Source organism: Daphnia pulex, chromosome 2 (assembly GCF_021134715.1).
Source record: "Daphnia pulex isolate KAP4 chromosome 2, ASM2113471v1".
Classification (NCBI taxonomy): domain Eukaryota; kingdom Metazoa; phylum Arthropoda; class Branchiopoda; order Diplostraca; family Daphniidae; genus Daphnia; species Daphnia pulex.
This window is the reverse complement of record NC_060018.1, coordinates 1,908,080-1,934,857: the sequence shown is the minus strand read 5'-3', so window position 1 is coordinate 1,934,857 and position 26,778 is coordinate 1,908,080. Positions and strand designations below refer to the sequence as shown.

The 26,778-nt window shown below is 40.1% G+C and overlaps 6 protein-coding genes across 10 annotated transcripts; 3 read left to right on the top strand and 3 right to left on the bottom strand.

The window, feature by feature from the left end:
* Positions 1-463: 463 nt before the first annotated feature.
* On the bottom strand, positions 464-4,390 carry LOC124201749 (lysosomal alpha-glucosidase-like). Its single transcript, XM_046597950.1, has 10 exons — positions 4,147-4,390; positions 3,977-4,078; positions 3,820-3,901; positions 3,515-3,740; positions 3,161-3,412; positions 2,728-3,090; positions 2,168-2,659; positions 1,949-2,109; positions 1,651-1,869; positions 464-1,588 (listed from the first exon to the last, which is right to left on the bottom strand). Exons 1-10 carry the CDS (start codon positions 4,241-4,243, stop codon positions 685-687), a joined length of 2,898 nt encoding a protein of 965 aa, XP_046453906.1. The 5' UTR covers positions 4,244-4,390; the 3' UTR covers positions 464-684.
* Positions 4,391-4,791: 401 nt separating this feature from the next.
* Positions 4,792-7,022, bottom strand: LOC124201714 (sulfotransferase 1E1-like). The gene is made up of 8 exons (XM_046597902.1): positions 6,373-7,022; positions 6,150-6,246; positions 5,836-6,047; positions 5,714-5,722; positions 5,562-5,651; positions 5,400-5,494; positions 5,149-5,332; positions 4,792-5,082 (listed from the first exon to the last, which is right to left on the bottom strand). The coding sequence occupies exons 1-8, from the start codon at positions 6,569-6,571 to the stop codon at positions 4,976-4,978; spliced, it is 993 nt and encodes a 330-aa protein (XP_046453858.1). The 5' UTR covers positions 6,572-7,022; the 3' UTR covers positions 4,792-4,975.
* A 132-nt stretch (positions 7,023-7,154) lies between these two features.
* On the bottom strand, positions 7,155-8,335 carry LOC124201729 (methylosome subunit pICln-like). Of its 3 annotated transcripts, none has more exons than XM_046597925.1 (5): positions 8,030-8,335; positions 7,802-7,947; positions 7,536-7,697; positions 7,408-7,473; positions 7,155-7,325 (listed from the first exon to the last, which is right to left on the bottom strand). In XM_046597925.1, the coding sequence occupies exons 1-5, from the start codon at positions 8,146-8,148 to the stop codon at positions 7,252-7,254; spliced, it is 567 nt and encodes a 188-aa protein (XP_046453881.1). In that variant the 5' UTR covers positions 8,149-8,335; the 3' UTR covers positions 7,155-7,251. The 3 variants fall into 3 exon arrangements, with proteins under 3 accessions (XP_046453881.1, XP_046453886.1, XP_046453895.1); XM_046597930.1 differs by having other exon boundaries at positions 7,408-7,470; positions 8,030-8,284; XM_046597939.1 differs by having other exon boundaries at positions 7,536-7,691; positions 8,030-8,284.
* LOC124201724 (renin receptor-like) lies at positions 8,299-9,932 on the top strand. The gene is made up of 7 exons (XM_046597913.1): positions 8,299-8,441; positions 8,500-8,627; positions 8,763-9,071; positions 9,133-9,300; positions 9,363-9,443; positions 9,515-9,629; positions 9,694-9,932. The coding sequence occupies exons 1-7, from the start codon at positions 8,396-8,398 to the stop codon at positions 9,771-9,773; spliced, it is 927 nt and encodes a 308-aa protein (XP_046453869.1). The 5' UTR covers positions 8,299-8,395; the 3' UTR covers positions 9,774-9,932.
* A 2,201-nt stretch (positions 9,933-12,133) lies between these two features.
* On the top strand, positions 12,134-16,986 carry LOC124201692 (prolyl 4-hydroxylase subunit alpha-2-like). 2 transcript variants are annotated; one of them, XM_046597869.1, is made up of 15 exons: positions 12,134-12,317; positions 12,399-12,625; positions 13,295-13,379; positions 13,474-13,543; positions 14,449-14,616; positions 14,808-15,010; positions 15,096-15,244; positions 15,333-15,390; positions 15,501-15,674; positions 15,753-15,820; positions 15,879-15,987; positions 16,065-16,196; positions 16,270-16,395; positions 16,464-16,526; positions 16,607-16,986. In XM_046597869.1, the coding sequence occupies exons 2-15, from the start codon at positions 12,414-12,416 to the stop codon at positions 16,673-16,675; spliced, it is 1,686 nt and encodes a 561-aa protein (XP_046453825.1). In that variant the 5' UTR covers positions 12,134-12,317; positions 12,399-12,413; the 3' UTR covers positions 16,676-16,986. The 2 variants fall into 2 exon arrangements, with proteins under 2 accessions (XP_046453825.1, XP_046453814.1); XM_046597858.1 differs by having other exon boundaries at positions 12,224-12,625.
* A 100-nt stretch (positions 16,987-17,086) lies between these two features.
* On the top strand, positions 17,087-19,640 carry LOC124201700 (nucleoporin NDC1-like). Of its 2 annotated transcripts, XM_046597891.1 has the most exons (10): positions 17,087-17,259; positions 17,370-17,574; positions 17,647-17,815; positions 17,878-18,286; positions 18,351-18,785; positions 18,844-18,958; positions 19,017-19,117; positions 19,198-19,352; positions 19,424-19,492; positions 19,588-19,640. In XM_046597891.1, exons 1-9 carry the CDS (start codon positions 17,236-17,238, stop codon positions 19,488-19,490), a joined length of 1,680 nt encoding a protein of 559 aa, XP_046453847.1. In that variant the 5' UTR covers positions 17,087-17,235; the 3' UTR covers positions 19,491-19,492; positions 19,588-19,640. The 2 variants fall into 2 exon arrangements, with proteins under 2 accessions (XP_046453847.1, XP_046453838.1); XM_046597882.1 differs by having other exon boundaries at positions 19,424-19,640.
* Positions 19,641-26,778: the final 7,138 nt, after the last annotated feature.

The window sequence follows — 26,778 nt, the reverse complement described above, 5'->3', positions numbered from 1 at the left end:
AAGTTGTAATTCAGCAGTAAAATTTACAAAACTAACTCGTCTTCTTGCTTGGATGACTTATTGTTAGTTTAGAAACCTAGTCTACAAATATACGAATCCTGAAATCTGCATTATCGTGTAAAACTAGAGTAAATTTAATTAATTATAACCTGAACTAAAAAAGGAAGTTGATCGTCCCCAATTTCTGGGTGGATATTGTCGGATTGTCGGGTGGGATAATGATAGCATACCCTGAGAAAATACCCATAATGACCTTGGAGTTGTAGTCATTATGTTAAATATGTTATTTGCAAAAGGTGATCAGTCTGTAATAAGCGACAACCAAATTGCAGACATCTTAAGTTGAATTAAAAAGAAAACATGGCACTTACGTCTCTGCCTCTCTGGAAAGAATGCTGTCATATGTTCGCCGTTATTTAAGACATTACAACAGACGTTAAAATAAAACATTTAGTAGTGAACATGTGATAGAAGTCGTGTATAAGTGATAGTTAGAAATCACGTATACAATTCAAAGTCGCAATATTTAACTTTCTTAATCAAACCCGATTAAACCAAACACTAATTTTTTCGTGCAGTAGCTTCAGTACAGTAGTTGTGCAATCTTCTGAAATTCCGACAAATAAGGCGAACTACATATTGACAAGGTTATCACATTTGAACACGAGAAAATGAAGAAACTTATTATTGATAACTGATCACAAATGGATTCTTGAGATGCAGTTTAAGATCTTTGAGGAACAAAACCTTTTTGATCGTGTTGAAAGTAAAACTGGGATGCGGGATCCCGTTCACAGTTACAACACTCACGGGATCACTTAACCCAAGAATAGTAACGTCGCGAACATTCAAAGAGGAAGATTCGATATTCCAATTCACAATAGAGGATTTAATCATGTTAGAAGAAGCTTCAAATTGAATAAAATTAAATTGGGATAAAAGGTAAGCGTCGTTTGTGTCTCCATCATCACAGTAGAGGTCGCCAGCCGCTTGTTTCGTCTCATTCAACGCCACTAATAAATCAAAAGGCTTTACGCGAGTTAGTGCGGTGGTTACCTCTGGTGCTTGAGTGGGCAGGATATATCCACCTCTCAACAAAATGGGTATGGTATCTAAAGGAGCAGGAAGACCAGTCCATTTTCCACCGGCAGAGATTAACTGGAGATTATAAAAATCATACCAAAGACTGCGTGGTAAATACACTTCGATAATCTCAGTGGACTCTGTTAACACTGGTGCGACCATCAAGCCAGCACCCCAAAGAAATTGCGTATCGATAGTGTAAGTCTGCCGGTCGGAGGGAAATTCGAAAAAAAGGGGACGGGCTACAGTGCGCCCGTGGGCATGAGCGTGCCAGAAGAGTGTGTACAAGTAGGGCAAAAGCATGTAGCGAACCATTAGAGCTTTTCTCGACGCTTCTACGACAGCTGGACCTAAAGCAACTGGATCTTGATCGATCCCATCGTCCGTGTTATGATTACGAGAGAATGGATAAAAGGCTCCCAATTCCATCCATCTTTGGCAAAGAGCGGCCGTAGTATTACCGTTGAATCCACAGATGTCTGCTCCAACCAAAGGAATACCAAACCTAAAAATATTTGAAAAATTAAGCGATGTACTGAAAATGGAATAAAGAATACCTTCACGTACATATTGTAGTTTAAAATACTAGTGATGCTGCGACGCAAGTTGGTCCAATCAGAAACAACATCACCACTCCAATGTCCTCCATAGTGACCTTGGCCAGGAAAAGTCGATCTAGATATGATGAATGGTCGCTTTCCTCTTATCTGCTTCAATGCAAAGTTGGTAGCGATTGTTTCGGTAAGGCCGTATAAATTGTGGAGGTCGTAATGAAGCCCACCATACCTAAAAAGTGAATATAAATTACCAAGAGCATTTGAGAAATATTGATAAAATATTGAAGAAAAGGAGAAAACAATCTTACTGTCCAGCTGACATGCAAAGGGTAAGAAAACATAGTTTATCACCAACGACAGCCGGAGTATAGGGTGGATTATCCCATTTGGTTGCTGAACACCCATCAATAGTGCCAGAGTAAAAATTGGAAGGTTCGTTCATATCAATCCACGCTCCGTCAAATGGAACCTAAAATATGAAATAAAAATTAAATCTGCCTTCCATTAAGTAGTAAAAAAAATGTTACCTCATTGTGAAAAGCTTTAAGTTGATTGGTCCAGTATTCTGTGGCATTCGGGTGAGTGAAATCCGGCCAAACAGTAGAAACTGTGTTCCATACCTTCCCTACAAAAGGAAGTGCATCTGGATCTGCCGAATTTTTCACAAAAACGTTCATCGCTATTCCTTCGTCGTAGGGGGGATATTCTAACTTGGACTCTGTGTTGCTAATGCCCGGATCGATTAATGGGATATAATGCATTCCTACAGAATGAACTTCACGCACAAATTCTGGCAAGCCAGCAAACGTATTTCGGTCATAAGTGAAATCTTTCGCTGTGTCCATGTAGTCTAAATCGTTCCATTGGACATCGAAGGGAATGCCGGCTGCTCGGGTGCGTTCCCAAATTTCTCTAGTACGATTCAGAGAGCCATAATTGTAACGACAGAGATGAAATCCCAAACCCCAATAAGGAGGCATGGCTGGGCGACCTATTACTTCAGTATACTGTTCAATAACCTAAAGATGAAGAAAATACTTTCAGGATTAGGCTACACCTAAACAATTACTTCTTTTTGGAGATTTACCTCTTGAGGAGTCGGTCCTAAGAAAAAATAGAAATCTATGATACCTCCCAGTGCGCGAAAAGTGATAGCTGGTGTAGGTTGTAATATCACTTCCATGGGATCACTATTTTTGAGGAAAACTCCATGACTTAACCCGTCATTTTCCATCACGAGGTAGAACGGGTGAGATCCGTAAAGATTTCTTCCCTTATCCGGAACGGTATCGTGGTTGAATAGGGCAAATCTTTGCCAGTTAGTGCTGTGACGCAGCGAATCTTGATGTTCTCCCAATCCGTAGATATTGCCAGAGGGAAGGAAACTGGATATTTGCAGAAACTGATTGGCATATATAAACCCTCCAACGCCAACTGTTGAAAAAATCACCTAGGCACAGGAAAAAAGTTATTAAATCAGTATCTAGTCTGTAATACCGTAACGAAGAAGTCAAACTTACTTCTTGATTTGATTTTCTCGCAATACTAAATCCTGTTATGTCCGTGTTGACAGAAAATGTATAATCATAATCATGCACAGACAATACATCTTCAGCTTCAAGACTGTCAAGAACATTGACCTCGTATCGTTTATTCATTGCGTCGACTATCTTGACTCGTAAACGATTATTAGTCTCAAAAGTTGCCATTAGTTTTAGTAAGGGAATTTCTTCTGGATAACCAGAATAACCAGTTTGTTTGAGATACCCAACCTGAAAACCAAATTTAATTCATTTAACTTAAGTCAAAATGATTTAATTGCTGAGTTAATTGTCCTACTGTTGTAATGCTAAGACTAAGACTACAACACTTACCACTCCATTGACTTTGCTGTTGTTCAACTGTGTGACATTTATGAAAGAATACAGAGCATAATTAGATGGATAGTAGCAGAATGGCACAGACTGTTTATCAGTGAATGACCAACAGCATCCTCTTTTCAAACACAAGTTTTCATCAGCATTTCCTTGAGGGAAACAATCAAACTTTAATTCATCCTCCACATCATAGGGACAGCTGGAGCCTGTTATGTTTTCAGTCCTAATTGTGAGTTTAAGGTTAGTTAAGCATTGTGCTCACAAAAAAATGATGAATGATGTGTAGAAACCATATTACTTACACTGATATTAAAAACTCTAATTCTTCCAATTGATCAACCATTACAGTTACTGTTTCCTGTCGCTGACTCCATAGAGCATCAACTAATTGTATACAAAATTTTAAATAGTTCTACAGTGATGACAATACTAACAAATTCGATTAAAATGATTTCTCACCATGCAGATCAAGTAGAATCCATAAAAGGATGACAAAAATTCCCAAAACTAGAGAAAGGATCCAAGAAATCCAAACAGGAAAAATCCTTGCTTTGTCAACAACTTCAAAATCATAAACAAAAAACTAAAATTACTATGACACAGAACTAAGAAATTATATATTTAGTTACCTTTGCTAGTTGACTCTACATGAAAGTCAAGAACCTCATTCTCAACCAGACATTCATGATTTTTCACCTTTTCACTTTTCCAGAACCCTAACTTCATTTTGCAATAACTCGTCTAAATATATATGAACGATCACAGTTCACAGATGTGATATGTGATTGCAAGATTGACAGCTTCGAAAACTCAACAGTCGTTTTCGATTGCACGTCCTCCCAAGATGCCAAAACGCCTATTTGTTTTTTATGTTGTTTACAGGTTACAACGACATCTAGTGAGTGACTACATCGTCTTCGTTCGCTTACAAATGCGTCCAATTCCGCATGTCCCAGTTTTCCGTTATTTGTTTTCAGCAGAATCACAATCAAGGTGAAATGTGTTTAAGCCCTTTAAGGTATGCCATTCGCGCCGCATTTCATGGAATGTATGTATGGACCTCGGACAAGACAACGTCGAGTTGAGCATTATTCTTCAGCTCAGAGGAAATGAAGGGAGAAAAGGAGGAAGCAAAGCATTACACTCGCTATTTTATCACTAGTGGGTCGGGACGTACATCAATCTTGTTTAATACACTAGATTCAAACGTCATATCGTCAATTGCCAACATCCTAGAACAATGATGGCTTAAAAGGAGTAAGCTTGGGAATGAGTAAATTGTGAACATAATTTTATTGATGAATAGCTATTGTAGTACAATAAAAGCTGTTTCGGGTCTTTAATGGTATAAGACAAAATCGTAAAAATTTTGCAAACAAACCGTAGAATTCTCGATATTTTTGTAGCATTAATAAACTATCCCGCACGTCGATAGCGGAAATACAAAATTTTATGCTGTCATTTGGGGAACTTTAAATCGGTTGCGCTCGTACATTTCTCGATCCATTCGTCAAATCGAGAATTCAATTTTTCGCCGAAATGGTTCTTCCAGTCGCCAATTTGACCTGGTGATTGATTTAGTTAATAGGCAGGCAGTGAAGGATGCAAAATTTACTTGGTACAATTTTTACCTTTTCTCATGAAATTGCCTTCTTTCTTAAAATATCCCGCTTCTTGGAGTTCTTGAGCATTTACCGATTTATTAATTTTGAAATTATCAAATTTTAAATGTTCTGTCAAAGCAGTGATTTGATCGATTGACAATTCTTCTTTTCCAAGGAACTGACATATTCTGTGAAGTTGGGCTAGAAGGTCCTATATATAAAATCCGTTATCATAAGCATTTCGAAAGCTTAATTTGAAAATAAATTAAATAACTGACCATTTTTAAATCTTCATAAAATAGAAACAGGAAATTTGGGTCATTTCGCTTTTCCCAGGCTTCAATTACATTAGTCCAATATGGTGCATACAATACTAAGAGGAAACAGTTAAATACAAAAATTGGAATCGGCGGTGTTGGTTGAAATTTTGGGCCATTTACCTTCGTCACGCATAAAAAATTCTGCGAATTCTTCTATCGTAAGATTCGTGTTCATTATCGGATCAAGAAGATGATGGAAATACCAAGATACTATTTAACATACGAAAATAATATAACATAATATAAACAATATAATATAAACTATAACATACCTGCGACATCTATAACATACGAAAAAGTATAAATACGAAACGAGTATAAAATCGAGTACGAAAAAAGTATAAAATACGAATCAGTAGTATCTTGACGGTGATTTCACAAAGGAGCTGAATACCTTTAGGATTCCGTGCGACATACACAACTTTACAACGGTTAACCAAAGTAGGAGGCAGGCAGGACAACGGTAGATGAGATTTGATAAAACGAGGGGATGGCAAAGCGTCAATAAAGTTGGGCTCTATTATGATATCCGATGTCGCTCCCGTATTATTTTTAGACATTTCTAAATATTTCTGCAAACTTTCGTCAGTTCCTAACGACCGATCTCTTTCAAAAATGAAAACGAAGGAAAGAAAATTATTTTTAAAGTAATAAAGAGACCCGTTCGTAATAACTAATAAGACATTTGTTCTGCGGTTTGTCACTTACTCTAAAAACGGCACCCGCTCGCGAAGTAACTTTTTTGCTCCTTGAAAATCACAGTCATTCGCGATTAACCAAACCATATCTTGTGTCCATGTTGTACCTATTTGACAATAAATCTATCTGTTATCTTCTTTGCGATTAGAAAGTCGTTTGCGCTCTTCTGTGGTGACTTGGTTTACGCTGTACAGCATTGTTATTTATTTTGAATTGAAAATGTTTTTCTTACCTGATTTTGGAAAAGAAAGAATGAAGACATCATCATCCCGCAGCTGAAAATCGTAATACGTTTTCCAATCTTTTTTGTAAAACAATGGCATCAACAAATTTCCCGGTTGACATCTCACAAAACCATCGCTGTAACCAGGAAACGCTGCAAGAAGTTTCGCTTTTGTTTCGGCATCGGGAAACTCAAAATGCAATGCCATTTTCGCGGGATAAGTCAGGGAATGGGGCGCTGGCGCAGAGTACCGAGAATAATTACCACCGAGGGAGATGTAGCGGAGAAAGTCTGTCGTGCTATGCGTGAGACGCTAAACTCGAGACTGAATCAATATTGAGACTTTCCGAGAGGCTTGAGAACGTTGAACTTTGATACAACCCAAGCTACAGCGCCACCATGACCACAAAAGGCGTTCTTGAGTAGCACTACTGTTATCGATCTTGTCTTTTCTAGTGGAAGGTTCACATAATGTTAACGTCAACCGAAGCTTTACCTCAGAAAAAATGCTAAACATTCTGCACGCTTTGTCGAAACACGTCACATTTTTTTCATTTCAAGTTACCTTAAGAAGTTCTTTTTTTAAAGAAAACCAATGCTTTCTTTACTGTGGCAGCGATATTTTTAAGTTAAAGATTATTAAACTTGTTTTTTTTGTCACACATACAGTTTTTTTTTGCTTCCCGCTTAAAATCTACACATAATATTGGAGCGGGCGCATTCTTTTTTTTTAACTAACCGAGAATACTCGCGTTCATGGCAATCGAACAGTGAGGTGACACCAAAAATTGTTTTACATTAATTATCTCCTATGCTTTGAAGTTTTATTATTTAAAATTTCAAAGAAAGCAATAGTAAGTAAAGCGTGAATAAGGGAAATATGTGCGGTTAATGTTCAGGATCGGCATCTTCAAACTGACCCATGTCTGACTCCATGTTCTCCGCCTCACCATTATCATGATCTTACGAACAATTGAGGTGCACATTGAGAAAAACAATAAATATTTGTCGGATATCAATTAAATGAAATTATATCAGATTTACCATTTTCAGCTGTTTCTGCTCCATCAAGGCAATATTCTCCTTCCTCAGTATCTTCAAAATCTCCTTCTAAATAAAAAAAAAAGTTAATACAATAATCTGCAAAACTTTTGCCTTTTGTCAAATATTACCATCTGAAATTGAATCATTAGGATCAGGATGGAGTGTTTGACATATTGTCATGGCATGGTACATGGCATCAAGAAGTCCCCGATCTTCTGGAATAAACCTTACTTCAGACATATCAGTTTCAGATTCCTCATCCTCAGAATCTTGATTATCTAAAGCTTCATCTTAAAAATATAACTTTAATCAGACAAACCTGGAAACATGAACACATCTCACATAACATTTTCTCAAATGATATTTTAAACATAAATATAGAATTGGGTATTACCGGGTTCATCAAGCCTTGAATCCAACATCAAGTACAAGCATTCCTGTGGAAATGCAGAAGGATCTTTTGAAACAGCATGTAACGATATGTGGGGGTATTCCAGCGAAAATCCCTGGCCAGATGTGGCACTAACCCATGATACACGACTAAATGGTTTGGAATAGGTAAAATTATTTTTCCGTGACTCTTGTAATCGAAAACTTAAATAGAATATAAATATAAATTAACCTTTCTGCAATATATAATGTTCCTTGGCCCAAGTCTCTGGTGTTGATGAAAGCTCCAGTATTAGGCTGAACTAATTTGATTCCTTCGGTAGGCGGAGGAAATGAAGATAATACAACCATTTTTTAAGAAATTTAACGAATTCAGAAAAGAAGAAGAGCAACAATTTGAAAATGAAATATGATTCGAATCACGCTGTCAGCAGCACAACGTTTTAAAAAAAAATTGTAGGCTGCAATGAAAACGTCATCTAGGGACTAAATCATGAACCACGAACACATCACCTGACTTTAGCTGTCACGAGACTCGAGACTGTCAAACTTTTTCTAAAGGCAATTGCAGCTGCTGTTGACCAGACAAGAAGGCAAGATGAAAGTGGCATCAATTGTCGGCGTATTTTGTCTATTAACCTCAGGTAATTATTTTCTAGCGATTGAAAACTACAGCTTTTGAAGTGTTTTGTTGCAATGCAGTCCTGGGAAATGGAGAGTTCAGCATCTTGCACAGCCCTAATGGAGTCAACTTTAGGGGAGATGAACAGCTGAATACAAGTGAATTGCCAAAAATTATTTCCACTGCAATGGGGCACACAACACCTTTTGTAAGTTCTTTCATTCATTTATAACTTTGTAGATTAGGAACTATATGTTTGGTTCCAAACGAAGGAGTGATATTGCAACTTGATGTATCTATGATGAAATCAGTTTGAAGCAATACCATTATTTGCTGTTTTCAGGGTGACTCGTGGAATGGACTTACAGTCTTGAATCCATTTAATTACCCAGAAGTTTCAGTTGCTGTTGTTGTTGAGGGTGTGCAAAGTCTCCAGTTGAGTGAACCCAGATACCCACTAGAGATCACCTCTACTCTTGATCAAGTGAAGGATGATTTCACTTCTATTCTAGGCCAAGTTGTATTTGACGAAAATGACTTATATTCTGGTGAAACCCAGAAGATTTTGGCACTTCAAAAGCTCAACAAAAAGGATGTTGCTGTCTTGCAGTTTCTTAAAGATATTGATGTTTTGATGGATTTAAAACATAAGGTATTTTCATTAGTTAAAAAATAGTGAGAGGTTTTTACACACAATACATTATTTTCAAAAGGTATTGGCAAAATCCGTCTTCAAGACTGTTTGGATCCGCCTTAATGGTTTGGATGATATCATCAGTGTCTATGGTCAAGACTCTGAGCAAGCTTTGGAAGCAGTTACTATTTTGAAATCTGCTCTCGGCGAGCTTCAAGATGCACTAGAAAACACTTATGGCGATCGAGTATGACACAGTTATATTTGAATTCGAAAAATTTGTGTGTAACAATTTTTGTCTTTTTATAGTTTATCCTAACTGCCATAACCATTGAAAGACTTCGCCTTCGAGAAAAGAGGTCTACGACTTCGAATGCCAAAGCAAATAGCGTATGATTTTTTAAAATTTTATTTTCAAATAATAGTCGAGGGTTAAAATAACTTTATCCTCCTTCTTTCAGGAACTGTATTGGAAGTTGAATTTATCTAAACGCTATGGATCGGATTACTCATCCATTTTTAATATCCTTTTATGGACATCCGTTTTCTTGATTGCTGCTCTTATTTCCACCGCTGGTAATTGATTAATCTGAGTTCGATTTTTGCAATCTGCCATAACATTATCCCTTTAATTTTTCAGTGTTTATTTGCACACTCGATCCTGGTCGTGACTCCATCATCTATCGGATGACGACACAGCGCATCAAAAAGGAAAATTAGAGAAGTCACATTCCGATTTATTTGTTGGCTTGAGCCTCACTGATAATAATTTAGCGTGTAAAAAAATGTTACTTTGTTTGGTGTACATTTTCTAGCTTTTCTTTGTTCATGTCGTAGCCATAACTGTTCGTTCTGTGTGTGATTACACATTTAAACGAAGTTTTGTTTTCCCGTCGAGTTGAGTGCTTTTTCGATGATCCGAGTCATCGTCCAAGTAAGGAAATATTAACATTCTCCTCTGCTGTGTAACTGATTGTGTTATGGGCACGCGACATCCGAATCGCTCTCCTCTCACTTTCACCACGGCGTTTTGGAGAAAGGATTCTTACTATCTCTAAACGAGTTTCCATCGAGAGCTTATTTTGGTCTGTAGCGTGTTATTAAAAAAAACAACGTGTTTTGTATTCGTCGGATGCTTTCTGCAATCCCTTGGGCTATGTCCTACTTTTGCGCAGTAGTATCAGACTTTTATCATGAGCATCTACCATGGACAATCGATAGAAACGACTGGTCTTTCTCCACATTGATAATAACTCAAGTACCTTGGGTAAATAACAAAAACATGAACAATCGGCCTCGGGTATCATTAATCACTGTTATCGGTCACAGAAATACAGAGAAACGAAACGCTATCCCCCCCCCCCCCATGGAATCTCTAGTTGGTAAGAATGGAAAATGTTGTTTTAATATTCGGAATATTTAATCACGGAAGACTGGCTCTTTTTTAATTAACCATTATTACGCTCAAGTTGCGAGTTGACTTGATAGTTTTCATGACTTTTCCATGTCTAAGGGCCCGCGTAGACAAAGAAGATACTTTCTATTTAACATCCAGTTTTTTTTTTTCACTTGAACATTTGCCAAGGTTTATAATTCCTATTTTCTGCGCTGTAAATCACGAACCAGTGTTTTTTCTGGGCTAAAAGTCTCACTACGCTCTAAAAGTCAGTGGCCTTTTTTCCTGTTTGGAGAATTATATAAATTTGCACGAATTTAACGAAGAAGAACGCGATTATGTCGACCGATTCAACTTTTTATGGGTTAACTAACGCAAAGTGAGGTGAAGCTGAAAAAGAATCGGACGACAAATTTGGGCTTTCATCGTGAAACTAATACTTTGGGCGAAGGTTATTTTCATAAATAAGAAAAGTAATGAGGGAAAGAGCATGGGAAAGCCAGAGTGTCATGACTGTCATCGGCCCGCGAAACAATATTTTGCGGTTCTTTGGAACCAGAACGACGCCGAGAAAAACATATTCTCGGGAAGTTTATGACATCAACCCTCTGGGACTTCTATAGAAAAGTCACTTGTGGCGCAAATTGCTACAATCACAGTGTGAGAGACTTAAAACGGAGGTAAAACGGGAAGGCTATAGGTGGTTTTTTGTAGCACCTGCGTGTGTGGATTATCCTGAATTAGGAAAATTTAATTCGGAACAATTTGCTATTACCGGGGGAAAACCTTAACGGATCGCCATCAAACCTATAGGCCAAACTAGAGCTTTTCTGGAGGCTTAAGTAATTATTCTTTGAACAAAGCTTTAAACAAATTTCTTAAAAATAAAATAAATGTTTAGGAAAGAACCTTGAAAATTCTAAGTAGAAAAAAAGATAAAAAGGAAACTGAGCGCGCGACGAAGTGTTCTTACTCATCCCCGCTTTGAGGTATGAACTCAAAAAACAAACAATTTACCAATAATTTCCCGAAATGATGTAATATCAATTTGTCAAGCTTTGAATAAAGCTCGAGCGTAGCCCAGACTTTAGTATGGATTTTCCGTATGCGCGTGCTTATTTCTACTTCTTTCGTCCCAGTTTTTGGATTCGGCTGATTGCATCGGGAGTCGGTCATGAATGATATTAGGGGTAAGTCAATCTACTTACCATCATCGTGAAAGATAATAATAATAACACAGTGGAGCTCGGGAAGCTCGTAAGTGATGATCTGTTTAGCCACATCTAGTCCATAAAGAAAAGACTGGGGGCGAAGGTGTTATCCCCATTCGAAATCAAATCGGGATATAAAGAATCGAAAGCTGTCGTATCGGAAAAATGACATACTCTTTCGTCATCGCGCACAAAACTGGTTAACCAGATCCTACATATAACCGGAGAAAGTTCCTTCTTTCACTGGCTTTTTTGTTTCTCTCTCTTTTAGCGGTCGAGGAACTGAACTGTTAAATAAGAAAAGGAGAGCAAGCAACTGAGTTTGGCAGTATTTCTGCTACCGCTGCACCCTAATCCTTCATTTGACATTTGGGGCAAAAACAAAACCTTCGGATCCGATGACGAAGCCGTTCAGCAACTTACTCACGATGAAGAATATATACGAATAAGAGAACTAGGAACCGATGCATTGCTATTGTTGGTGAAAGGTACCGTGCGTACGTGCCTGAATGGTGTCTGTAGCTCCGAGCCCGCAGAATAATAATGTGAGCTTCTCCAACATTCACCGCTCAGTCTTTGTCCCACCTTCCAGCTCGCAAGACGTATATCGTTAGCTGGTCGCTCTCTCTCCCTCAAGCCACTGTTAAAGCTGTTGAGGTAAGCGCTGTTCTTACACGAAAGTGCTCCAATCACGTATATCTAACATAGTTAAAGAACGACTTCAATTGTTCCCTTCAGCGATTGAAAATCAACATGAAGCCACCTGTGATTGCCATTTGGTTGTTTGTGTTTGGGTGTGTCGGGGCAATCCCTGCGTCCAACATAGTCGTAGAGAAACCGGAAATTGACGATATCTTCTCCTCAGTCTCCAAAATGGAAGCTCTAGTCTCTCAAGAAAATGCCATTGTCAACATGCTCGATTCATTTTTGATCGATGCCAAACAGCGTATCTCCATCATTCAAAAGTAAGTCCCGCTAAAAATGTTGCTAACATTTTGTGATACATGTAAACAAAAAGTCATGTAAAACGTGGGTTCCATCTTTCGGGGAGAGATACTTTTGAGGACGCCGAAAAAACATTGCGCTCAATTCGAATAATACTACCTAGATTCTATATATTCCATGTCTGCGATATAGCGGTCGCATGTTACATCTAGCACATATACCGTAATACCCAATGAAAGTGCCCCAGAAAAAAAGGAAGAAGAAAGAAAAACCTTAATGGGAGTGCATCTACCAGCACCTTAATAATACCGGAATGTGGTTCATTTGGGGCGATTCATTTCGTATATAACAATAACAGGTTGTTTTTGTGCAATTCTTTTTATCTTGATTGCTCCTTTGTTGCTCAACTTTATCAGTTCCAGTACGGCAAACAGCAGCCTATTAACCGGTAATGATCGGAACACTCGTTTTTTTTTTTGGGAAAGTAAATTAAAAAGATTTCTCTCAAGGCCAGTATAATTGTCCCGTTGCTTTCCATTGATAAGCGCAGGCCTATACAATTAAAACGAATATTAGGCTTCACCTTGTTAGTTAAGGAGAGAAGAAAAAATAGAAAGTCCTGACGACTTTTTCGCCGCCGTCCTGCAGGCAATGCGACTTACTTTATGATCCTTTTCACTTTCTCATAGTTACGTCACCACATATCGGCAAGTGATGAGTGGAGATCTCAGTTCTTCAAAGCTGGTTGCCAATCCTGTCGACGCTTACCACTTGGTACTGTACTTTATCTATTTAAACAAGTCATTATGTGTGTGTAGTTTTCTCTTTTGTACTTATTCGATTTTGTTTTTTTGTGTGGGGTCTTTAGTTGAAACGCCTCACCATCGACTGGGACGTGGTGGAGCGGGTCCTCGAAGCCGAATCCAACTCCAGCCGCAGTGAGTGTTTTGTTTATCATTTGCCACTACATTTTTTTGGGTTGACAAAGACATAAATCACAAAGGCTTTACGGTGGTTGAACTCGTTCCCTCTTTTGAGGTGTTAAGAAGCCGTTAGATTTTCATAGCGGTACGGGTACGATGTTGCTGCGTATATTTGACTTGACAGAGGAGGGACACGGGCTATTAACTAACGAACTCGACGGCGGAAAATTGTTCCCTACGGCCTCCCTCTATACATTTCACAAGCGGCCAAAAAAAAAAGTGATGTGTTGGTCACGAGTAGGTCAACTTGTTGCGTGAACTAGTTACACGCTGCATCATCTATATGGTGTTGTGTTAGGGGGCCGCTGTTAAACATTTTTATGAATCCTCAAAATTTTGCTGACGAGTAGACCTCGACACTCAAAAAATTGAGGATGGTAATTTGTGATTTGAAATTTGTCCAGCGCAGCACATGTTTACTAAGTTGAATAGATAGCGGGGACTTGACCTTGTTCAACAGCTGGTTCCTCTTGGTACACTGGGACATTCACTTGAGAGAGAGAGATAACAAGTTATATGATTGCGATCGGGGAACAGTACGTGTGTTTGTCTTAAATGAAATCGTACGAGACGAGTCAGCTGTTGGTTTATATACGTAACAGAGTGATTCCAAAGTAACAATTTGCGGTCGTGTTGCCGTGAAGTCCTTAATAATAATGGAGATTATCCCTATTTTTTTTTACGACGCCGCATCACTTTTTAGTGCGCACACAATGAAATCTTATTGTGGGCTCTTTCCTCTCTGTTGGTCTTATTCTTAAGCCAAGTGTCTGCTGGTTTTCCCAAACAGATGAGATTGGTGTTGTTACAAAGTACGTCAATACACACACAAGATTGTAATGTTATTTGGATGTGTGCAGATGCCTTGAATCACGTTCTAGTCTTGCGTGAAACGTCCGTTTTCCCGAATTCTGAGGATCTGCACGGTGCGGCGATTGCTCTCGTTCGCCTTCAGGACACTTACCAGCTAAACGTGACCGATCTGGCCGATGGCCACTACAATGGAGTGGATCATTCTAAAGGACAAGGTTTCCTTTTTCACTTTCTATTTTTTGTTGGTTTTTTTTTTTTTTTTAATAATAATTTTTTGTCGTGATCGTTCAATCTACCGATTTCCCTGATTTCTAAATTGAGAACCTTGCTGTTTGAATTCAAGTTTTTTTTGGCTGAAAAATTTTTCTTATAAAACATGTTGTTTTTCTGGTTACGTATCGTGTAGTCTTTCAAAGCCGGAGAGATTTGAGCGGCCGCGATTGTCTTTTCATGGCGCAACACGCTTTTGCCGATGGATATTACGACACAGCTTTACAATGGGCTGAAGCAGCCTTAGGCCAATTCGCACGGAAGGGAGATAACTACGGTTCAGAGCTAGAAACTTTCCGCAATGAGGTCAAACATTTCGTGGAGTTTGCCAGTCGTGTGGTATGAGCAATGATGCTTCGTTTAGAACGGGGTTTTTCTTTCTGATAACATAACATTTCGTTGGGCGATGTTTAATTTTTGTTAGCACGATGACGTCCTGGAACGACAAGGACCTCGCGGCGTCAATTGGCAAACCAATAGTCATCCAGTAGATAGACAATTTCGCTCGGGCACCAGTGAAAAGTACGACAGTTTGGCTGAACAGCAATTCACTCCCAAGCTGTACCAACATCAGTAAGCTACTAAACTGCTTTCTCCTACTTACATTACTATTTATTAGAGATAATTTCCATAACCTGTTTCAAACTTTTTCTATTTTCAGGTCAGAAGATGAGGAAAACGAACATTACGAAAGACTCTGCCGAGGAGAAAAACTCCGAGTTCGTAAAAAGTTTTTGCAATATCTTTTTTAATCATAAAACGAAATGACTAACGTATAATATTCCACTTTTCTTTTATATCACCCTTTCCATTTCCTGCCGTGCGACAGTCGGCGAATATTGAGGCCGGTTTACGATGCCGTTTGGTGACTAGAGGCCATCCAGCTCTGCTGCTTCAACCAATCAAAGTTGAAGAGCAATCTCTAGACCCGATGATTGTCGTACTTCACGATTTAATAACCGAACGCCAAACGGAGATCCTACGACAACTTGGAGAGCCCAAGGTCTGAGATTTTCTAATTTTATATTATACGACATTTTCGGATTTTTTTAACAAATTTGAGTACCTTCGTTTTATATAGCTGGCCACTTCTTTGCACCGAGGAGGAGAAGGGAAATTCGTTCGCAGCATGATCCGCACCAGCAAAAAGTAATTTATGCGCAATCATAATTTTGGATGAAATGACATCACCATTTTCTCATGACAGTGCTTGGCTTCAAGAACACGAGAATGCTTCACTTCCAGCTATTCGACACCGAATGGAATTAGCCACGGGACTCATCTACGGCCCTGAAACGGCTTCCGAATATTTCCAGGTAATTCTTTTTCTTTTTTTTTAAATTAAAGGTCAGGTCGATCGAAAATCGTGAAGAAAAACGGGACTTTTTCTTAGATTGCTAATTACGGCATTGGTGGCTTGTATAAGACACACACCGACAATGTCATTCACCCGGATGTCAGGCCGGAAGATCAGGACCCTTGGAATTTGTATGTTGGAGACCGAATTGCCACCTTGATGGTCTACGTAAGTTGTGAACTGTATGGGTTGTTACGGCTCTGTAAAACGGAATTGTGAGACTTGTTTTGAAAACCTGCAGCTGTCGGATGTGGAAGCCGGAGGTGCGACTGTGTTTCCCAGAGCTGGCGTCACTTGTTGGCCAAGAAAGGGCTCGGCCGCTTTCTGGTGGAATTTATACAAGAGTGGCGAACCTGACTTGACCACGGTATACAACTAAATGTTTGAATTTTATCCAGCACAAAATCTTATTCCTTTTTTGTATTATTTCCATAGCGTCATGGCGCTTGCCCTGTTTTACATGGCAGTAAGTGGGTGTCAAATAAGTGGATCCGCCAAGTAAGTACACTTTAAAAACAAAATAATTAATTTTTTTATAAATCTTTTCATCAAATTCCTTTCAATATTTTTTGTTACAGTACGATCAAATGTTTGTTGCCAAGTGCGGTCTTCATCCTTTGGAAAAGTATGATTCCCTGCTGATGTAAAGATTTCGATAAATGACACATAGTCATTCATATTTTTTATTGAATTCTTTTGGTGAATGTTTTTGGTAATCTTTTAATTTCGAATTCATAGCTCTCTCTTTTTACGAATTCCTAGCTCTCTATATTTAAGTCAAAAATTGATATCAAGTAAAAAAAAGTTGATCACTGGTTTTTCCTGGCAGAAAGTAAACAGGATTCAGATATTCAGATAATAATATGTTACTACACTGCATGTAAATACAATGTAAAATGTTTTGACGAACCAATGTGTTTAAAAAGGTCTAAAAAATAAAATACAAATAGAAAATTAAGTTTGTCTTTTCGTCATTCAAAACTAAAAATATTTTGCGCCATTTCCGGTATTTTTCCAATGTCCAACACGAGACTTGGCAACCTTCTAACATTTGAAAATTTCGATTCGTCTACTGAATGTTCTCAAAGAACAGAATAAAGAATTAAAGAGTAGATCGACGAGTTTTGTTTACACGTGCACGTGTATATTTGTTAATAATTACCAAAGGTTGAATGAAAAGTATCCTGTAAAGTTTAACAAAATTACCATGAGATCCTGGTTTCACGAACAGGTAAAGCTTTTACTTTTTTTTTATTGGTGTCAAACTATTGTCGTAAATATTTCGTCTCTGTTTAGTGTGAAATTAACAGCATTTCTTAACTTTACACATGTGGTTTTTAGTTATTAGCTAGAGCAATAGCATCAGCAGTATGGACCACTGTTTTACAAGTGCCTCTAGTTCTTGGACTGAAGTTACTGTTTAGTGGATACCAAGGGTTGTCGAACTCTTTTTCGTTGTTCCTGCACTATGGCTCCATTTTCAGTCTCCTTATGATTCCACTTTGTATCTGTGGATTTACTTTCACTCATCTTAAATGCTACAGAGGTATATTCACACACATTTAATACTATTAATTGTTTCTTGATTGTTGATTCGTCTCTTTGTTACATATAACAGCTGAACCTTTGGTCTTTTCCACACGATGGGCTGTTCTGAAACAGTTATCAAGCCCGTCTTTTCTTCTTCTCCTTGCTTGGTACTTCAACATTACTGGAGTTCTCATGAATTCATATTTTGCAATGGCTCTTCCTTTCCTGGGATCATTGAGTACCCAATGTTCTGAAAGGTAAAAAACAAAAAAAAGTGAACTTAAAATAATAAATTTTGACTGACAACTTTAATTCTCAGACAAGAGTGGTGCCTCAATGAACCCCATTTGTTTGGTGTATTCTTTGGGTGCTGGCTTGGCTTATGTGAAGCTGGGGACTACTTCTTTTCTGACAGAAGAATTGTAAAGGTACCCCACGTCCAACTAAACATCAAAGTAGCTGTCAGGTCCAGCATCTCTTCTCTCATCAAGAACTCTTTGAGTGTTTCCTTCAAGAGATACGTTGTGTATATATTTCTTTACTTGCTCTTTGGGGGCTTCGTTCGCTCCTATATTCTCACCGTGACGAGGCTTGCAATGGATGAACCTCTGGATACATTTGTCACATTGATAAACATCTCTTTGGCACTTCGATGCGTACTCATCGGATCGGCTTGTGTTTTTACCATCAGACTTTCTGATTTGTTTTTTCAATTGTATCAGATCAAGGTACGACATATCTATTGTATGAATTTCATTGTGACATCGTTCAACATTTACATCTGATTTTCAGCCGATTTCTTTTCCTCTTCTTCGCCTGGTTGATGAGACGACACCTTTGCTTCAAGAGTCTCTGTCTTCGAATACCGCTCTACTTCGATTATGGGCTTGCAGAGACTGGAGCATCTTGGCCGAGCATAGCCCAGAACAGAGATCTGTGATTTTCTCCGTCAGCCAGCCAGGAAATCATCCCCACAACTGGAATAACATATTTTCAGCGATTCAACCTCAGTGTCTCCATTTCATTTCACTGCTCAAAGGTGAAAGCAAAACTGCCAAGGCAGAGAAAAAAGAAATGCCCGCTCCACAATCTCCAGCACCTTATGACACGTTTAGTAGCCCCGTACGAATGCGCAGCATGGCTCTGACCTCTCCATCTAAGGTGTCGGATTCACCTTCTCCACCCACATCTACTTTGCAATGCAAAATCCAGTCTAAAATGCAGGAGGTTGGTTCAATTAAAAACATGCTACTAAAACTTCATTAATGCCCGTCTGAATTTGTAGGCGCTAGAAAATCTTAAAAAGAAGCCCGTCATTAACTTTTTGTGGGGAGAGCTCCCGGATGCTAAAAGAAGGCAAACGTTTGCTAAAGCTGAGCCGATCATTCTACTTGTTGAAGGTATCTTTCCTGATGCAAATTTCATGGACGAGTTTCTCTTACTGCCATTTTTATTCAGGACTTTCACATTTCGTGGCGGCTTCTTTCGTTGAAGATAAATTTGGAGTAGTTCAAAAAGATCTACCTGAAATTCTTTCTATGCTTCTGGACCTGCAGGCGGTATGATTTTTTATTTTTTACATATTTATTTATTTTTTAAATTGTAAATTCATTTCTTGTATCGAATTCTTCTTTTTTAGGCTGTTGAACAACGCGGACCACCTAGTGGCGCGATAACCAAGCGAACGGAAGCTTTTACCAGTTCTCCAACAGATGTCCAACTGAAATATCGTCTCAAACGGGCAATCAAATCATCTATCTATCGCATTGTCGTTCGATTTCAGCTTCACATTTTGTAAGTATATTGAGGCTCATTATTTGTGGATCATGCAGCGTAATTTACTTACATGACGTATGACAATTCAGGAATGTTCCGCTGCCGCCTACCCAGAAGAGGATGTTGGAACAATACTTGGAATTTCTCGTCGGCTAAAAGTATTGTTTGTATTTTTCTCCCTTCCTGATTAAAATAACCTTTTTAAAACTAATGTGTACCCTTCATCAAAATGTGTGTTTCATGTCCCCAAAAGGTGAATGTACTGGATCAATTACGAAACACATAAACTGAAACGGTGATCCATGAGCTTCCAAAGTAATTTGTCTGTTTGATATAATTTTACCGCTTTTGGGAATGCCGACAGTTGGTTTGGATTATTGCAGGTTTACAGTGGAGAAGATTCTAGACTGGATAGTAGTTCGTAATAAGTGAAGACCTGTGCGCGTGATTAGACTTACTCCTACGCTTACTCGTAGAAAGCAATCAGCATACCAGAGTACATAGAGTTTCGGGAACAAGAATAGCGATTGTGGAGAGGGGAAACCGGCATAATCAACTGGCCTCGGCGTAAGTACGGCTTCAGGTGTATACCTCTCTCTCTCCTCTTCTTCTTCCGCTTCATTAATGTAATATGAGGGGTCCCCCCGCTAAGCTACAGATGCTCGCCCTCGTATCGTGACCGTGGTCGTAGTCTTGGCAACGGCCACTCTTACCTTAATAACATGGATTTGGCTTTCAGTTCCTAGTTGTTGAGCATTGCGCAGTCCTTTTGGTCCCCTTGGCGAATTGATGAGGGAAAAAGAAGAACACAAATTCAACCCACATGTGTTCATTAATGTGGCTGAAGCCCGGTGCCGATTCGGGCACTCCCTTCTATGGAGAGGAAATTGACGTCAGAGTTCGCAGCCAACTAATAATTCGACGTGGTCGACCCTCTCTGCTTTGCACGAAAATCCCACGCGTTATCGAGGAGGAGGAGGAAAAAAGAACAACAAACAAATCGCGTCATTGATGTGCGGATAGAAATGCGTCGGAATTTTTTTAAACATCCCTTTTGCAGTGGGAGGGAGAGAAGAAAACACCCTGATTGGCTCCATTGTACATACCTAGGGCCGATAAGCGAGAGAAAGGCAGGCCGTTTTCATAATGTCCTAGAAGCGGCATTTCAATGGCGGCTATTTCCCAAACTTCTTGATTTTTTTTTCTTAATTCCATTCGTTAACAAAGACGATTGGAGATTTTTTGGGGTAGGCTCCCTACAAAGGCGAAGAAGAAGAGCTAAAAGAGAAAAAGAAACATGAATGATGTGAGCCAGCGTCACAAAATATAACTGCTCAACTGACCAGTCGCAGTGCCACACTCCATCAGCGTCAAAGCGAGTTGTGAGATAAGGATCGGGGTCCGTCCTTTCTCAACAGCCGTGACCGTGTTGGCGATTGTGTTACCTGCGACCTGTAGCACACACACACACACGCCTGAAATGTTTTTGGTTGCTATTGTATTTTCTGGGGGAGAGAAAGAGAGAAGAGCTCTCCTTATTCTTTAGCAGCTCGTGAAGAAGCTCACGGGAGAGTTGACCGTCTCTTTGTTTCATCCGGATGGCCGACGGGGGGTGGCCATGGAAGATGTCGGACCTACCTATAGGTCTCTCGTGTGGATTGATTGTTGTTGGACACTGGGCTAGGGCGCTTGAATGAGTGGAATAATAACAGTAGTCTCGGACGCCTGCCGACCTTTTGCCCAATGGGACAGGGAGAAAACAGATAGACGGTCAGGTATTCTGTTTCACATCGTGACAAGAGTCAAAGACATTTGTTATCCGCCATCGGTCCGGATCTCAGGACATGCAGAGAACTCTGAAGGAAAAAAGAAACGAGACGGGCCTCTGTCGAATTGATATCGCATGGCTGCCAGTAGAGCCTCATCAGGAACTCTTGCGTCAGTGATTGAAAAGACCGTCAATGGTCGTCGTTCGCAGCGAAGGTCGCGGTCATGTTTACATTCGACTCTTGTTGTTATCCTTTTCTTACGCTTTTTTTCTACATATTTTCCTACCATTTTGATTCTTCCCTTCATTTCTTTATTCATTAGATGCCGTTCCAGTCGATATTTTATGCTTGAAAGAGCGACGCTGTTGATCACGTCGAATTGATAACGAAAACAGCAACTACAAAAGAGAATTATTTTTTTTTTGTATTTATTCAAAGAAGAAGAAGAAGATTGTTGGGCTCGACAAGGGAAAACATGGCGCAACACGGCACCGAGTTGTTCGTTTCTTGTATCCATTGTGGGCGCAAGTTGCATGGGGCCTCGTTTTTTTTATTATTATTCTCTCCTTCTCTCTCTCTACTTGTGTCCGTCTCTTTTCTTGGCCGGGCTGGCCTATTCGATTCCGCCCATAAATATTTTATCTAGCCAAAAGAGGGAAAGGACTCGAGGCGGAAGAGCGCTGCAGTGTGTACCCCATAAGGAAGATACAAAATAGGCCCCACAAATGACGATGGAAGTTTTGAAGTGTCTTATAGGCAAGAAAATGGGGGGAGAGAAGAATATGTTGGCACGCTTAATCCGAAACGGTTCGTTAGTCCCCAATAAGTTATTCGTTGTTGAAAGACGGCATTAGTGCGCGGGCTAGCGAGCAAATGGCTCCCAGCGCACACAATAGGATCGAGAAAAGTATAGATGCTGGGAGAAGAGAGGGCGCTATTCTTGTATGCAAATAATTGAGCAGCAGAGAGGCTAAAGAGTCCATGCGTGTAGTACACTATACGGGGAAACGGTGTGCAGAGCTCCAGCAATGAGTACAGCCTTTTTCCCCTATTCCGCCGGCTTCACGGTGTATTCTTTTTCTTCTTCTTCCGAGTTTGTTTCCCAACTCTCAAAAAGGGCCAGCAACAGCCTAGTATTTTTTCTTCTTTTGTGTTTACTGTTGGGCGCTTTAGTCTTTCGTGGGTACATGTTACCTGGCCTCTCTCCTGCTCTATGGAGAGCCCATGCTAGGCCACTAACACAACAAGAATGGATCTCTAAATCTCTCTGCGGGGCTTTAAATATACAACAAAAGTGAGTCTTGTCCACGGTTTTTTTCCGCTTATGAGGAAACCGAACTTTGTATTTTTCGGGTTGAGATGTGGGCGCGCCGATGTTCCTACCGCTCCTGCTGCTCGTCGTGGTAGATGGTTCCTAGTTCCTAGCTTGTGTTGTTGTTGCGGCCGTCTATGCGGACGTTCCGGCAGTCGGGGCCAGTCAGGGGGGGAATATATAAAGGGAAGACGTGAATGGACAGTTTTTTCTTCTTCCTTCGAAGAAATAAAGAAGAAACACTCATGGGAAAGAAATAAGTAAAGAAAGGGGTGGAATACGATTTTTATTTTTTTCGAAGGGAATAATGTTCTTATTGTCAGACACATTTTCTTTTGTGAGCAAATTTCTACTCTAAAGAAAAAAATGGAACGACAATGAAAACTGTTAAAGAGATTCCCGGTTATTGAAATTTGAAAACACAATCTAGCACCAGTTGAATGTGTACCTTGTGCTCGCCTTATTATTTGTCTAGTTTATTCTTTTTCTTTTTTTTTGAAATATGATGGATTCGAGGATAAGAGAGAGTAAATCAGCAGAGCAGCACAGGAGGAGATGTGACCCTATATACCACATGCACATGTTGTTGGTGCATGTCTGCTGTGAGTTCCTTTCTGGTGACCGTTCGTGTGACATGGGCAAAAGCCACGATTACTCTTTTCTATCCCTCCCTGGTTTTCCTCCCTTTACAAGATATGGGCTCCACCGTGGAAATCGACATCCACCTGACAGTCCAGCTAGCCAAGGTGAGGGCGACCCCCTTTATCGGCTATCAATATCAATCTACTCGGATGTTGTCTATAGCTGCCGTATGAGCGTTGAACGTGTGTCTCGCCCTTATTTTTCCTTTGGGGTGGAAAGAGAGGGGGCTTTTTCTTTCTCTCGTTCGTGACGAAACGGGTGAACTTGAATTGTTTACCTTTAGAGAATTTGAAACAAAAGGAGAGCGGCTTCATTCTGTGTATAGTAGGAGGAGGGCTCTATTCTTTTCCAGTCTCTCACCTGAAAGCTATAAGCGCATTCCCCATTCGACCGTAACTCGTTATTGTTCTTCACTGTCGGACGACTCTCCGTAGGAGGCCTATAGGTAGAGACCGGCCCTTATATCGGGGCTTACATCTCTAGCAAACAGCAGCACGGATGAGATGAGGAATATTCTTCCACGTTTCAACAGACGACCCAAAAAGAGAGAGAGGTTAGTTCTTGTATTTAAAAATGTGTTTGGCCGTCCTGCAACCGGCAGAAAAAAAAGAGGGGGGAAAGTTAAAAATGAGTTTTGTCTCTTGAAAGACAAGAAGAGACATTTTGATATTTGAGACTATGAATTATGTTTCGTCTTTCCAAACAACAGAAAAAGAGAAAAAAAAGGGTTTCGTCCCAAAACTCCCACATTTTGGTTCCTTTTTCTCTTCTGGCCTCTAAAAATAGATGCATCCTTTTCGTCCAACTCGTGTGGACTTTGGTGTGTACGATAGTTTTTGATGATGGGTGCCCCTCTCCAAAACGTCACATCTAATGCTGACGCCCGTCCAGCTTTTTTTTCCCTTCAAAATCTTCCTGTTGGCCAAGGCCCGTCACAGCGATTCAACAAGCTGAAGAGAAAGAGAGATTATAAACGTTCCACTATATGATGTGTGCACACAACACACACTCTTTTTTTTCCTTCTCCCCTGTGTTGGTGGTGCGTGTTTCGTGTTACACGACCGCGATAGATCGAGTGGGTTGGAACTAGCGTGTGTAACATGTGTTCTGATGTGTTATTTTTTATTTTTTTTCCTGTGATATTTGTATACAATTTTTTGTTGTTGTTGTTGAAGGGGTGGTGGTGGTGTCTAACCGAAATCGTCCTCTTCTATTTTCCCGCACCGCATATTATTTTTGTTTTTTTATTTTTCCGGGCCCCATTCATTTTGGCTAGTTGCCCTCCATCTATCACTTTGGTAACAACAACAACAACCACAAGGAACTTTTGTATACTAAACTGGGACTTGTTGCTGTTTTGGAGTCGGCGTGATGTGTGAACGATGACTTTGCTGCTGGTCGTCCGGCAGCGACAAATTTCAAATCTGCTGCTATGCGCGCTTTGGACTCTGTTCATCTTGAAAACGGAATCTTCGATGATGAATGATCCTGTTCAATATGTTAAACTCCCTCCCCGTCTCTCTCTCTTTGATATCTGCAAGATGACCCTGGAAATCTGGCGTATCCCTTTCAAGTTACACAGAACCCAGCAGCCCCAGCCCCCGGACTGCCATGGTCATGGCAATGTGTGTGGTTTCTGTAGATGTACTTGATCTAAACTCATTTCCGGGGAAATTGTTTTTAAATCGAAAGTAGAACATTTAATTCTCTTCCTTTCTTTAATGGAAAAATTTCTTTTTTTTTTTAATAATAATAATACAGACTGATGATATTCAATTTGACCTGTATAAAAATAGGGTCTTTTTAAAGGGGGGCGTAGGTTTTTTCTTTGCCTTTCGGTAATGATCCCAATCGACGTCATCCTTCGTGTTACATAAGGGCGGGTTCTTTTTAATTATCAATTTTCAACCTCTCCCCCCTTGTATTCTTGTGGGGAGTTTCTTTTCCCCCCTTCTCTCTCAACCCCTACGACCGGTTTCTTTTGTTATACCTGTGGCATCTGATCCCCAAATCGCATAATATGAACGCAGACACATTTTCTCCGAGTGATTATTTATTTTGTCGGCGAAGAGGGACGCGGACGGTGAGGGCTTATTTCGTGTGTGTGTTATTTTTTCTTCTTCCAAGACGTTATTAATCTGCTTAATGGATACGACATCGCGTGTCGGAGCCCCCACTGCTGTTGCCACAGCTGCTTTTCTTCTTCTTCTTCTTGTTTGTTTCGGAAATCATCTAATTCGACGAAATAACGCTTTTTAGAACGTTAGATTGGTTGACCCACCCCGATTTTCTAACGTCTTTGATCACGAACCCATTTCGTCCGTTAGACATTTTTACGGCGTTGGTTTTGTTTCTTTTCCAAAGCGGTGCCGATCATCCATCCACCACCCTCTTGCTGGCACGAACACAAGTATTGAATTCAATTTCCCCCGCCGCATGACCGATTGTTTGTAAGTTTAGTAGTGAGTAAATAGGATCTAGTCTGAGAAGTATTCGTCGAACAAAAGAGGGGGGAGAAACAAAATATTGAAGAAAAATGTCGCCATGGTTCCCACCGCGAGAGTTGAAGCATTCCATATCCACAAAGCAAATAAAAGAAGAAAAAAGGGAAAAACAAGCCAAGAGGAAAAGAAATAAAAGGGGGACCCGACGAAAATGTAGACCGAGAAAACCATCTGAAAAGATTCAAAGATTTCTCTCATCTCCACATCCTTGAAGGGGAGAAAGAAAGATAGATATGCCGGAGACGGAATCGTCTATCGTGCCCGGTTTGTCACGGTTCGTTTCACGCGGAAAGCGCAACACTTGAGCTAGAGCTCTCCCTTTTCACAAGTTGCCGTCACACAAGTGCGTTGAGTGACACACGGCTGACTCGGTTGTATATACGCAACGGCCAACAGGCGGTGATGGCCGTGTGCAATGTGCACATGCTACAATCAAGCGAGCGAGATTGCAACTCTCTCTCCATGGCTTTTAACAAGGCGGAGGCAATGCAGCATCAAATGTGAGCCAATTATCTGATATGATAAGGCACTTGGATTTAGGCTATACTGTGTGCAACATGTCAGCCGGCTTCTACTGCATTCGATTCGAATTCAGTGTGCATTATACAGTTCAAAGACCTTCACTTGGGAACAAATCGCATTTCCAACTGGTGCCACTTTATGTGTAGGTGTAATATACGCTCTAGTTCTGCCTATATACTATCAGGCATTTATAGGCTCGGGACTTGTTACGTAGATATGGAAGGGACTGGGGGTGGGCGTTGTTTTCTTTCATCATTCCTCAAGTTCTTTCTTAAGCGACTATACTGGGTGAGACAGATGCATCAAAGAAGCGTCATTCATTCCGGCCAGAAGAGCAGCAAACATGGACCCACGCAGTTGTGTGTGTAGCGGAGGCCAAAGTATTCCTTGACTTGTCTTTTATCGGTATCTTAAAAGCACTCGACATCCGGCGAATTCCTTGTCCTATAAAAGTCAAGGAGCAGTCAAGCAGCCGGTCTCGATGGGGTTGGTTTTCTCTCTCCTTTATTTCTTGTCTCGATTTTCTTGACGGCCACCAAAACCCAAAATGTGAAGTTTGATATGAAAAAAAAAGAAGAAGACAGAATAAATCGGCTTTCATTTGACTCAGCCATATCCTGCTTCTGGTGGGGGACAACACACACGATCTTTTCTAGTTGGCCTTTGCCACAGGCAGGCTCCCAATGTTCTCCGTC

Excerpts from the sequence above, each read along its gene's own strand:
- LOC124201749 (XM_046597950.1), bottom strand. The coding sequence starts at position 4,243 with ATGAAGTTAGGGTTCTGGAAAAGTGAAAAGGTGAAAAATCATGAATGT. Across the intron at positions 3,741-3,819 it reads TTAGAGTTTTTAATATCAGT|GACTGAAAACATAACAGGCT; the intron begins GTAAGTAATATG and ends ACTCACAATTAG. Across the intron at positions 1,870-1,948 it reads CTTTGCATGTCAGCTGGACA|GTATGGTGGGCTTCATTACG; the intron begins GTAAGATTGTTT and ends TTCACTTTTTAG.
- LOC124201714 (XM_046597902.1), bottom strand. The coding sequence starts at position 6,571 with ATGGCATTGCATTTTGAGTTTCCCGATGCCGAAACAAAAGCGAAACTT. Across the intron at positions 5,333-5,399 it reads TTTATGAAGATTTAAAAATG|GACCTTCTAGCCCAACTTCA; the intron begins GTCAGTTATTTA and ends TTTTATATATAG. Across the intron at positions 5,083-5,148 it reads AGGCAATTTCATGAGAAAAG|GTCAAATTGGCGACTGGAAG; the intron begins GTAAAAATTGTA and ends ATCAATCACCAG.
- LOC124201729 (XM_046597925.1), bottom strand. The coding sequence starts at position 8,148 with ATGGTTGTATTATCTTCATTTCCTCCGCCTACCGAAGGAATCAAATTA. Across the intron at positions 7,948-8,029 it reads ACATTATATATTGCAGAAAG|TCGTGTATCATGGGTTAGTG; the intron begins GTTAATTTATAT and ends CAAACCATTTAG. Across the intron at positions 7,698-7,801 it reads TTCAAGGCTTGATGAACCCG|ATGAAGCTTTAGATAATCAA; the intron begins GTAATACCCAAT and ends TATATTTTTAAG.
- LOC124201724 (XM_046597913.1), top strand. The coding sequence starts at position 8,396 with ATGAAAGTGGCATCAATTGTCGGCGTATTTTGTCTATTAACCTCAG. Across the intron at positions 8,442-8,499 it reads ATTTTGTCTATTAACCTCAG|TCCTGGGAAATGGAGAGTTC; the intron begins GTAATTATTTTC and ends GTTGCAATGCAG. Across the intron at positions 9,444-9,514 it reads CGAATGCCAAAGCAAATAGC|GAACTGTATTGGAAGTTGAA; the intron begins GTATGATTTTTT and ends TCCTTCTTTCAG.
- LOC124201692 (XM_046597869.1), top strand. The coding sequence starts at position 12,414 with ATGAAGCCACCTGTGATTGCCATTTGGTTGTTTGTGTTTGGGTGTGTC. Across the intron at positions 12,626-13,294 it reads CGTATCTCCATCATTCAAAA|TTACGTCACCACATATCGGC; the intron begins GTAAGTCCCGCT and ends ACTTTCTCATAG. Across the intron at positions 13,380-13,473 it reads CTGTCGACGCTTACCACTTG|TTGAAACGCCTCACCATCGA; the intron begins GTACTGTACTTT and ends TGGGGTCTTTAG.
- LOC124201700 (XM_046597891.1), top strand. The coding sequence starts at position 17,236 with ATGAGATCCTGGTTTCACGAACAG. Across the intron at positions 17,260-17,369 it reads GATCCTGGTTTCACGAACAG|TTATTAGCTAGAGCAATAGC; the intron begins GTAAAGCTTTTA and ends TGTGGTTTTTAG. Across the intron at positions 18,959-19,016 it reads GATCATTCTACTTGTTGAAG|GACTTTCACATTTCGTGGCG; the intron begins GTATCTTTCCTG and ends ATTTTTATTCAG.